General features: G+C 35.6%; 1 protein-coding gene across 5 annotated transcripts in view; it reads left to right on the top strand.

Moving 5' to 3' along the window:
* The first annotated feature begins 307 nt into the window (after positions 1–307).
* The window catches only part of LOC145988842 (protein no-on-transient A-like), a 78440-nt gene continuing 65992 nt past the window's right edge, over positions 308–12755 (top strand). For all 5 annotated transcript variants that reach the window (XM_083124077.1, XM_083124076.1, XM_083124075.1 and 2 more), the window contains exon 1: positions 308–620. In XM_083124077.1, the coding sequence (XP_082980203.1) occupies positions 438–620 (183 nt within the window). In that variant the 5' untranslated portion in view covers positions 308–437. The remainder of the gene's footprint in view (positions 621–12755) is intronic.

Genomic DNA, 12755 nt, shown 5'->3' with positions numbered 1-12755 from the left:
ATGACATAAAACACGCCGAAGGTAGAAACCGTGCTTTGGTCCAACGTTGAGCGTTACTGGATGCATTCATTCTTAAAATCGTTGACCCTGTACACAGAATTTATGTATCTTACAGTGTTATTATAATTTATATATTTTCATATGAATATAAATATCAGCTCTTATTCTATATATTAATTTTTCAAGCACAATATTCATATTCTCAATTATAATTACGGATTTAAAGTTATAAATAAGTTTGAAATTGGTGCGTACGGTTAAGCTTTACGGCGCTTCTACCTACGAGTTGCGTAGATGTCACTGCACCAACCTCGTTCTCGTTTGGACGCCATTTGTCTCTACAAAGTTTGACCGGTTTGTAGTCGGCGATTAGTGTGTTTGTTCTTACGTTATTCATCCTCTCTATCGATATATTGAACAGAATTCAGTAGGCAAATATGGCTTCTAATAATGTAAAAGAAGAAAATAGCGGACGAGATGTAAATGGTCCACAAGAAAACCAACAAGACCAAGGCGGCGATCGTGGCGGTCGATCTGTTGGAGGAAGAGGAGGACGTGGCGGAAGACCAAGTAGATTTGGTGGAAGAAGAGACGATGCAAGAGGAATGCGAGGCCATGAGGTAAATACGAATTGGTATATTTATTAACGTCAATTGGTTGTGATAATTTACATATATATTTATTTTTAGGGTGTTGATCCGCCTTTCCGATATCACAATGGCGGCATGGATTAGAATTAATATGATTATATTTATTTTTCTACTTACACACATACTTTTCAGTTTATCAAGAGTATGATATTCTTTGTATATCGCATCCGATTTGGGCAAGGGTCTAGCAAGTGCGTCTTGAATGCAAGAGGGCACGCTACTGATCGTCTCGACATGGGTGATCATTGAAAGCGCCCCTAACACCACAGTTATCATGGTTCCAGTTTTAGCTAGTCTGCCCGTTTCACATTTTCCATTCTTTACCATATCCATATTTGTAAGAGCGCTTCTTCAGGGTCCAGGTTTTTGCATGAGTTGGTGCATTCCACACAGAATATTTCTTTAACCTTTCCCTTCATTCTTCTGCATCCTAATTGTAGAAATCGGTCTTAACTAATCCTATAATGTTGATCGCCATAGGGGGCCGTCGACCCACTGTACACTCTCGAGAATTGTCTATTTTTTAAAAATAAATTAGATTTCAATGTTTTATGTAATGTAAAAGCGATTCCAGAGTTAGGAAAGCACAAATAACGAAGATGTTTGTTCCCAAAGAATAGTCCACGTAAAAACCTGCAATTTCGAAGTATTTTCGCTGCTTCTTGTTAGCAAAAACTGCTCGTATGTACACTAAAATAGCGAAAGAACACGCCGAAAATAACTATCAGTACCAAACCTAACTACATAAAATTATAGCTGCTGTTGTGCAAAGTAGTTTTGTGTGCTATATTCACTTACGTGAAACTTTCGGTCTGTTCTGCTTCACAGTAAAGACAAAATCTTCATATACCATACGAAATATTTCACCTGAAGCATGTAGGTACAACGATAATGTGTAATTACTGCCTTAATGACCTAATTCTTCAAAATAAATTATATACGTACCTTAAGGATGCAGTTTCCGCCGTGTTTGTTGGGGCGAAATGTGGAACGTGTGAAGTAGACTAATCACATACTTACTACTAAACAACGTACTCCCCCCCCCCCTTGATTCTGGGCTCTGCCCCTGGTGTAATTGACCTGGTAAATTTCTCGTATCGGACAAACAGCTGAAATTTCCTACTTTTCATTTCAATATTCGTACTTAACGTATTCTGCACTGAGAAACATTGCTGAAGGTTACATTTCGCTAATTTCACCGAAAATAGCTATATTTGCGACATATCGAGTAAGTTTTCTTGGTTGCTTCTTCCCTTCCGTAACACGGGAAATGGCCGTCACAGTTTCACCACCGTAGTCCATATGCAATGTCTCAACCCCACCACGCGTAGAAAGTGCAAGATGAGCAAAATTGAGTGATCCGCGATCGGCACAATTGCTCATTATTTAGCAGTGAGGAGGAATGTCGGGAATGTAGTTTTGATCCATTTTAATGCGAATGCATGTGGTTTTCTACGAAAATCTATTTCCGAAGAGCTATTGCTGCTGCCGCTATTTGCTTTCTGCACGAGAGCACAATACACGCTATTGCTGCTGCTATAAGCCGATGTTGTCCGAATGTGGGAAACGTGTTCGGGAATGAAGTTTTGATCCATGTTAATGCGAAAGCATGTGGTTTTCTACGAAAAATCTATTTCCGACTAGCTATTGCTGCTGCTATAAGCCGATGTTGTCCGTATATGCTAAATTGGACGAAAGGAGTGCTAATGGAACCTAACCTAACCTAGTAGGCATACCTCGTCCCCGTGATGGTCCGTGGGGCTATCGTGAATTTTTAGGCTAACATCAATGGTTTTTGGGGCTACCCGTGGATGGTTTGAGGGAAATAAAGAACAACAGTAAGTACTCGTTAATGTAAGAAATATACATTATTTTCGTTACAAATTCATTATTTCACCTAAAGAAATGTTCCGCAATGCAGAATGTTACGTTAACTACATTAACGAGTACTTACTGTTGTTCCTTATTTCCCACAAACCATGCATGGGTAGCCCCAAAAACCATTGACGTTAGCCCAAAACTCTAGATAGCCCCACGGACCATCACGGGGACGAGGTATGCCTACTAAGTTAGGTTAGGCCTGTTAGGTTCGGTTCCATTAGCACTCCTTTCGTTCAATTTAGCATCCGCGCATCCTGCACACGTCATTTTCAAAACGTTCATCACGTTCAACTGATCATACGTATTTAAACGTGTAACCAGTTACATAAACGTATGTTTGGAAACACTGGCCCGGATTACGTCATCACGCACAGGCTACATCCACCTGGAAGTAAATGGATGCAAGAGCTCTCGTGCAACGGTCACACATATATATCGAAAAAAAGATGATTAACCGGCAAAATTGAATGAACGATGCGAGAAAACACTTCCCTGAACTTCCACAACTATAAAGAAACTGCATTCGGTAAGTAATTTCTCCTGTACATTTGACGAAATCCGTTTGTCCGATACGAGAAATTTACCATTGACCTGCCAGTACCACATCCCCGCCTTTGGAGCGATTTTACAATACCGGGAATTTCTCCATTTTGTTTGAAATTTGGCATACTCACTAAGTTAGGGCTCCTAATCACGAATCTGAAGTTAAAATTTGGTGCTCACAAAATAAAGAGGGTCAGTCATCGCAACCGACAATGCACAATTGCTCATTATTTATCGCAAGATTTTCCGTTTCGAATACTTAAAGAACAATATATATATATTCCTGATATTATTACGACCCTGAAATTTTTTAACTGTTTCCTAACATAACCACGCGCCAATGGTTCGTAGCTAGCGCCATTGGTCCGTGGGGCTAGCCATAATTCAGGAATTTCTATATGTGAGCGCCAAATTTTAAGTGCAGATTCGTGATTAGGAGACCCAAATTAGTAAGTATCCGAAATTTCAAACAAATCGGAGAAATTCCCTGTATTGTTAAATTATACCCTGCCTTTTTCTAGTCCCTTTAAAGGCATGTTAGAACCTGCCCAACACTATTTTTCGACAATTCACTTAAACATTAGGATCAGTTGCTGTAGTGTTGTGCGATAAGAGACCTCTTTCGAACTCGAAGGTGTCTGTGTCTCGGGCGATTAGCAAGACCTGGTCTCTCATGTCTATCACGCTATGTGTGACGTCATAAATCACACACATAAAATCACTAATTTCTCACTTATAATGTGTATCTTAAAGCTCGCAAATCGTTCGTATAGATCTTCACAAATGACACAAAAATCATTTCCTTATCGCGGGGGGGTACGGAGGTTCGACAGTACCGTCATAAGTAATGATGGCATCTTCTTGGAGTCTCCCCAATGGTGTAGTGGTTACTTCGCCTTGTAAAAGGGTGGCTGCTCTCCGGGAATTATGCATGGATTCTGCTTGAATTTTCTCCGTAGACTTGAAAAATTGCAACTTATTAATCCAAATCCTATTGAATTTATACATATTGATAAATGCACTGAGGATAGAATTTCACAGTTGAGTTTTTATTTTTATTGAGGAAGGAAAATAATGTGTGAAAAATAAGACTGAATTCTCTCAATCTGTGTACTTTGTTACTCTCCTTTGTAGAGCAATCTGACAGATAGAAGATTATTGCAAGATAAGATTTCTTGAAGATGATTAGGTAGATTTGAGTTTGAAATTCTTACAAAATTAAACAATTTTTCGCAGGTTAGAATATGTACCATAACATTTGTGACTTGGGGTTGTAGATATATTATTTAGTCTGAGCATGTGAAATGTAAACCAAGAACCTCAAATTAAATGTTTTAAATATACCGTTAAATTAAATTAGAATTTTTGAAAACATTGGAATCACACACACTACATATTGTTACTATATTTGTGTGCGCATATCAGTGGGGCATTGCCCTCCCCTCCCCCCAACCTTGAATGGAAATCAAGGGTACCTGCAGAGGGATCAGTGTGGCAGTCATCCCCCTCGATTTCAAATTTTATGGAAATAAAAATGCACTTCATAAAATTTAGCAGAAACTTCTCTTAATGGATTTTGTCTTAAATGCATGAACAATTGTTGGGAGGAAAAGGAGCGTGCCACGGCCAGCTTCATTAATGCCGGAATCCTGAAATGTGGCAACACTGTCTCGCCGGCTTAAAAAAATCAAGCTACAAAGCATTGGTGCAAATAGCAAAGGAATCTGTGTAAAATGTTTCCAGTTTTCCAAATCTGGACAGAAGATTGACATTACAATGTAAGTGGAAAAAAGTTTTAAAAGTAAGATGTAAAAGTAGTCCTGGATGTGATAAACCAGCATGGGTGAATATTACAATGTAAAATTTATGTTGTATACATAGTCTTCATTTTAGCAGTTTGACATAATTTGCCAAGATTTTATTTAACAAACAATACGTTGTAATTACGATGTGCGTATGAGCAAATATTTGTTTTATGTGCATATACTTGTAAAAAAAAATGTTTAAAATTGTTTGTTCCAACACAAATGCTTTAACATAGACTTCTACCCCCTTTTTGTGTAATTTAAGAGGATGATAGTGTCTTTGACATTACCACCACTACTAATAATAATAGTGATAATAATGTCATTATTAATATTGGTATGTTTATCCTTGTACTTGCCCCCCACCCTCAAACGTTCGTGGTTGTGCCTCTGGTGCATGTGTGTGGGTGTTGAGAGGTGGTAATACACAAAGTAGAAATAGAGAAAACATCTGCTTGTGGCCTTGAATGTTTTGAAAATTTGCCTTGAAAACCAGGAATTATCTTTGAATTTTATCATGGTCCTAGAGTAGCCACCCTGTGTAATCAAGTCGTTCATGGTTCAATAATGTGGAGGCACATTGTACAGTGGTTTGGGTCCCACTTTAAACTGTATGTCCAGTCCCGATTAGTCAATTTTTGCATGGGAGAGGACTTAAAAATTCAAAATCTTAATACTTCTCTCGTAACTGTGCTTCCTTGTCAATTTAATTTCGTTCTTGACTTTTGTCCAAGTATAGGGCTAGTGCGTTTTCCATATGGATTCAATACTTTTCTAATAGCACATTCTGAAAAGCCTTGCGATGTGCTTTTCCTGAAGAAATTGTTCATTCTATTTTCATGTGCTCATGTGAGTAGGTTAGGTAGATTGTGTTTGGTGTCCTTAGCATGATAGTTGTTCCAAATAAGGTAGATTTGAGTGATTTGGTTTATTTTACTTTGCTTTTCTGCCATTTTTGGCTAATAGCAAAGGCGAGGGAGATTTGGATGAAATTGATGAAGGGACACTCAATAAACACCCGTGCCTAGGCTGGGATCTGATCCAAGGACCCTTGGTATGGTGGTAGCATCCTATGCTAACCATTCTGTTACGAAGGAGCAACTTAGGATTGTTAATCTGATCGTTTAGTGTTTACATACTTTCCTTCATCTTAAGATTTTCAATGAAAAAAAATTTGGTAGAGTTGACCTACTTTTCACTCTTCATTCTAAATATTGATCTTTCTATACAACTTCTAAAAATTTTGTTAGGTATGCAATCTTGGGAATGTGTTCTCATTTCTCAAACTCTTTCATAATAGTCTTGTAGCAATATGTTGATAATTTGCATATTCCAACAATTAAGTTTCATGCACAAGATGTTTGTGACAGCAGTTTGATTTCACAAGTCAGAGAAGACTTGACTTCAGTTTTTTTTTTTTTTTTTAATATTTCATTTTAATTACAACTGCTGCAGGAATAGCTTGAAAGATGTTACTTAATGCATGTGTAAGTGCTTTAAGATCTGTACAATGTTTGCAGAACAAAAAAAAATCAATTTAATGCAAGTGTATGTTCAGGGAGAGGATATGGTAGTATATATCTGCATTATTTTTGGTTGGGCTTTTCTGCTTGAGTGTTTAAAATTGATGAAAACACATTAGTTTGTAGCTTTTTTTAGAGGTTTTATTTACATCTAATATAAAGACACAGGGTCAAGTGCACTTCATAAATTGTACTGCTACGAATGTTTGCTTTTTTCCACTGACAAAAGTCCTTATTGATAAAGTACTTGGTCCAATATGGAATAATGTAAAATTAGATTGTCCAACAGATATTTTGAGTTATAATCTTTTTGAAGATTTTCAGAAATTGGTTGAACGAACTAGTGCACCATGTGACACAGAACATGAAATATCTCTGAAACTAAGTGGAGTATTGTGATGATTTAGGTATTTTTGGAGAGAAGGACAGTCATAAAAGAAAATTACTATATTACCACCACTCTTACCTACTCAGAAAGTAGAAAAATCTTTAAAAAATTTGAAAAAGAAACACTCAAATTCAGGTAATTGTTTGATAAGGAGTCCAGGTTTTACCACAATGAAGATTGTTACATCACATAATCCATACATGTCAAGCATAATATTAAAAAATCAGAAAGGTAATATTTTTCATAGTAAAAATATCACAGGTTTCAGTATAGGGTGTATGAACCAATTTTCCACTGGTATGCAGCTATATTTTTTGACAAATTGCCTAAAACACACTCAAATTACCACTAATGTGATATGAGTACACATAATATTGTTAGAAATGTTTGCATAAGTGGGAGAAGCATTATTATGTTCATCTACTTTTAGTTCACAGAAATTGTACTAAGATCAGACTTTTTGTCCAGAATGCACATTGGTCAGTCTATACCGAATGTTCCAAAACAGGTTGCATTAAATATTTACTATCGCACAAACACATTCACTTCTTCGTTTCGTTATTTTTAACATTCCTACTTACCTATCCTCTTTGTGGAACATTCTGTAAGGTGTCTTTAGGTTTTTCATGAAAGTAATTTCCATTTTTGATATTATGAGTACTTCTTTCTTGTTTGTTTTTTCACTAGTGTAAGAGACAATATGGCACGTACACCTTTGTAGATCATCGCGCGTCGTGCTTGTTTTGTAGATTTTCATTGGATATGCAGTGTTTCCAACTTTCTTACCCAAAAAAATACAAACATAGTTAACAATTTACAATAGCCCCAAGAAACATTACGTGATGTTTTAGGTTAGTTGAACATAGTTAAAATTTGTTCCATCCACAAGAAACATTACGTAAGGTTAGGTTTAGTTAGGTTAGGCAAACATAGTTAAAATATGGTGTGGTTGGAGGTTGTCATCAAACGCATGCAACATACAGGAAGCAAATTAAAGCAAAGGCTATTGTGCATCGGAGAATTAATTTTTTAAAAAAAATCCACTGTGATACAGTCTCACATGACAGAAAACACCTTCCAGATGTTAGGCAATGCTACAGGAACTTATTTCCGTAAGTAGTTTCTTCTGTAAAAATGAAGAAATCTGTTTGTGCGATAAGTAAATTTTTACTCAGGTTGCTTGACCACTTTTAACATTTTCCAATATTTTTGTTGTCCTGACACCTATGCAGGGATAGTTCATAACTTTGTTTAACAATGGAGGCCATTTTTTGTTGCACTACTTTGGGTATTTTTGGTCTTTGCAGACAGTTGTGATAAATAACTCAGCTAAGAAGAATGATTGAAAGCTGTGGCAAATAACATTGTTTTCAGTACATTTCAAGCTTTATTTTATGTTTTGTGGAATTTCTCAAAATCTGATGAAAATAGCTGAAATTTAAGGCCAAAATTGATATTCAATTTTGAACAAAAATCAGTTTAGAAAATTATTTTACTGGTACTTCTTAGTACACATCAGAGATATAGGGGCTGAAATTTAAAAAAATATAAAATCTAGGACTTTCAAAGAGCTTTAACTAGAAGAAGAAACCAGTAGCAGAGCTCAATTATTTTCTGACAAAACTTTGGATGCATATGTTTTATCTAAATAAATATATAGCTCTGATATTATATTACTTCTGTACTTAAAAAAAAATCCTAATAAAATTGACCTTAAATTTCAGCCATTTTCATTAGAGATTTTGAAAAATTGCACAGAACATAAAATAAAGCTTGAAATGTACTGAAAATAATGTTGTTTACCACAGCTTTCTATCATTTTTCTTAGCAGAGTTATCATAATTATTGCAACTGTCTCTAAACACCAAAAATACCCCAACTCATGAAACAAAAATATGGCCTCCATTTTTAAAGAAAGTCACGTTTTAGAAAAATGCCTGCTTTAAACTATCCCTGCATAGGTGTTAGGACAACAAAAATATTGAAAATTTTAAGTGGTCAAGCAACCAGTTTTTGAACATTCGGTATGTACTGACCCATATGTATTCTGGACAAAAACTCTGGTCTTAGTACAATGCTTCTCCTACTTATTCAACATTTCTAACAATATTATGGGTACTCTTATTAGTGGTAATTTGTGAATGTTTTAGGGCAATTTGTCAAAATACAGCTGAATGCCAGTGGAAAATTGGTTCATACACCCTATACTGAATCCTGTGATATTTTTACTATGAAAAATCTTATCTTTCTGATGTTTTTGAATATGTTTGACATGTATTGACTATGCTGTGTACCCGGTGGCTACTCACTGGGAATTGTGTGTGCATTGTACGTGAATTTTTCTCCTTAGACTTGAAAAAAGTGCAACTTTTATTAATCCAAATAAATTTATACCAGTGCCCCGAGGCAAGTTATTCAATTCACAGTTTAGCTTTTATTTTTATTGAGGAAGGAAAAAGGAAGCTGCGAGGAAAATAAAGAGATCTGTTTACTTGGTTACTGTCCTTTGCAGAACAATCTATCTGACAGGCAGAAGATTGTTGCAAGATAAGATATCTTGAAGTTAATTAGGTAAATTTGAGTTTGAAATTCTCATGCAATTGACAATTTTTCATAGGTTAGTATTAGAGTTGGAAGTGGTCGGAAAAAATGTTTTTTTTGGGGGGGGGAGGAAACAGTATTTTTCCGCGGCTTTTTTGGTTTGGCTTTTCCCCCCCAAAGTGGTTCAAATCGATGACAATTTGTTGCTTGCCTGAATTTTTCTTGTTTCATAGCTATTATTTATATCTACTGTAAAAAGACATGTCTAAATTGAAAATACAACTTTCGGCATGGAATTCATAACTAGACACAAGCATTAGTTGCAAAAATATCTGCTTTTTGGAATGGATGGTTTTTCCCCAAGTGTGAACTTCATATTTCAGTAGGCTTATTAAACATATCTATACTTTACGTATTTTGTAAATAGAACCTAATAGTACGATATAATTGTCATTGTTTGAATTTGACATGTGAACATGCACATGAAGCAAAAGAAAAAAGAAAGGAACACTGTCCTAGTGCACGGTGGCCTAAATATGAGGCAGAAATTGAAATAGATTGGTCACAAATGGCAAAGAAGTAATCTTAAGAAAATTTGCTTTCTCCCAGTAAATTTTTGTTCAAGTCCACTTTATGCTCAGATATGTTAATTGGAATTGGCCCTACAGCTTAATGTGGTTCAGGATGCACAGTGGTTTTATAGGTGTATGTCTGGCCATTTTCCAACAATACTCTGGCTAGTTGAGTTACTTTGGGATCTAAATCACCCTTGTAGTAGTATACTGATCTTAAGTATTAAATGGGATCTATATATGCATGTAGTTCTGCATACATACTATGAATGGTAAAGTTCTAAATTGTCTTGAAGCATATAATAGTTTAGTATTAACATTTGCTTATTTTTTGTGACATTAACAGCACAAGGTTGCAAGAGTGAAAATTTATTTTAAGTCTCCACTGAGGATCTTATCCATTACAAGATAACAGAGTTGCCACTATACCATTGGGTAGACACATACGTGCAATATGTGCTTTTGGTGGGGCAGAAAAATGTATAAATTTGTGGCGGAGAAAATTCTAATTAAATCCATTTACATATGCAGTATAAAGCAGAAACTGATAAGTAAAGAGTAACTGTGAAAGAAAGTGATGCCGAAAGTTTATATTAGTTGTCCTCTTACAAAAGCAGCTATTATTATTTTGTCTGAAAATGGTAAGCAACGTGTACTGTGCGTGTGCGGTGAAAAGTTACGCAATCTAATGTTTGATCGCCTGCCAGTCCTCCGCTCCCGGCCCCCTGTTATCGTGGTTTGAGTTAGTGACGTGTCTCATTCAGTAGTCTAAAATAGAGCTGCATTGCTCGTTGATGTGTTGATCACATGGTGATGATAGGTATTGCCGAATCGCGCAAGACACAATAGTAAGTACGTATATCTGCTGTTTTTGTCATTGCTGGTTGCACCTCATTTACGAACTTGACTGTGTAATGATAGGGCAGTTAGTGCATGTTGTGTGTGAGAACTTGCATGCGTTTGAGTTTGACAATGTATTGAGAGACTGGTGTATTTGTGCTGTCATTAAAACAACTGATTTGTCAAGTAGTAGAGAGTAATCAAGAGATTTAAAAATTATTTGTTGTATTTGTAATTGTAAACTAAGGTATGTGTGATAGAAGGAAAAACTCTCGGGTGTAGAATAGTGTAAATGCAAAGGAGAAAAAAGAGCGCAATATAGAAAAACAAAAGTGGGGCTTTGCACAAATTTTTGAAACTTGATGCAAGCAATGTAGTGAGCTGAAAAATTCAAGACTGTAGATTCTAAACTCAAGGCAGGTTGTTCTAATTGCGATCCTGATGATAATGGTGTCACTCATACATAAAACTCTCGTATGATAAGTAGCTACAGGATATCCAAAAGGTCACGCAACAAAGATTTTGACTGTACGTAATTTTTGTACAAAAAGCGATAGACATAAATCTTACATTGGGTATTAATTTTGTCCATGCGAATATTTTTTAAATATTAAAGTATAAAATCGTGCTGTTCATGAAAGTTCAGTATGGGGAAAAGTTACTAAGGTGTAAAATAGTGCTACAGCAAGGGCTATTTGCTAGTGTGTGTAATAATTTGCACGGGCAAAGTGAGTGGTATATGTTCAAAGACCAGTAGTTTGCACGTAACTTTAATTTGTCTGGGGTAGTGGGCCCTCGAATATGGATTGTGAAGTGAAAGAAGTTTTGTTAAGAGGTGTACTGGCAACATTGGCCGTATCAGGTGTGCCCGACACCTGCTTAAGTTATTCAGTCAGTGTCCAGATGAAAGAAAAGATTTGAAATTTATCGTAAAAACAGTTTTTCATGCAATATGCCATAATTAAACACACAAAATGTCTGTAATATGTAAAAATTTATCGTTATTTTATCAATTCGGTAAATACCCACCTAGACCATCGATTTAAATTGAAAACTTTTTGCAAGCTACTCCATAGCTGTCTCTTTATCAATGTTCATTTCCCCTTTGTACATAAACTTTTTTACACCTTTCATAAACAGCAAAATTTTCTATTTTAATGTTTGAAAAATATCCACACAGACAGTTAATATCCAGTTGATTGATATGTCTATAACTATAACTATGTAATTTCAGTCTCTGCTGCTTGACTTTTTGTACATCTGTAGAAGAAATGGCAAATATGTGTCTTCTCGTTGCTACATCGTGTACAATTATTTAGCTAATTGCTAAATCTGACATTAGGAACTTCTAAACTCTTAACTAACACTGCAAGTGAAATGGGTTAGCCACAATTGGTAAAAAGCCAAAATTTCCATTTTTTCTTCAAAAAAGCTTGCAACTCTAGTTAGTATATTCTGTAACATTTTTTACTTGTGTTTGTAAACGTTTTTAGTCTGAATATGTGAAATGGCAAATGTAAACTCCACAGCTTAAATTGAATATTTTAAATAGTATGTGATATAAGTTTTAATTGAATTAGAATTTTTCGGTAAATTGGAATCACACAGGCCCTTTATATTCTTTATGTTCTTAATTTATTATTTATCATGGTCCTAGAGTGCCACCCTGTGTGTAACAATTTTCATTGTGTTAAAACCAGGGACTCCCTATCAAACAATAATCTGAAGTTGAGTTTTTTCAATCACAACAAATTACTTTCTTTAAAGATTTTTCTTCTTTCTGGGTAGGTAAGAGTGGTAATAGTCATTTTCTATTGCAACTATGTTTCTCCTCTCCAACAATACCCAAATCATCACAATACTCCACTTAGTTTCAGAGATATGACATGTTTTGTGTCCCACCCAATATCTGAAAATTGGACAAGTGTAATATTACATAGTTGCCACATTGGACCAAGTATCTATCAGTTAAAAGTATATGAAGCAAATCCATGACTATGAAGCAACCTGCT

This window comes from Lepisma saccharinum, chromosome 6 (genome assembly GCF_977018435.1).
Source record: "Lepisma saccharinum chromosome 6, izLepSacc3.1, whole genome shotgun sequence".
Taxonomy (NCBI): domain Eukaryota; kingdom Metazoa; phylum Arthropoda; class Insecta; order Zygentoma; family Lepismatidae; genus Lepisma; species Lepisma saccharinum.
This window is presented reverse-complemented; position numbering and strand designations above follow the sequence as displayed.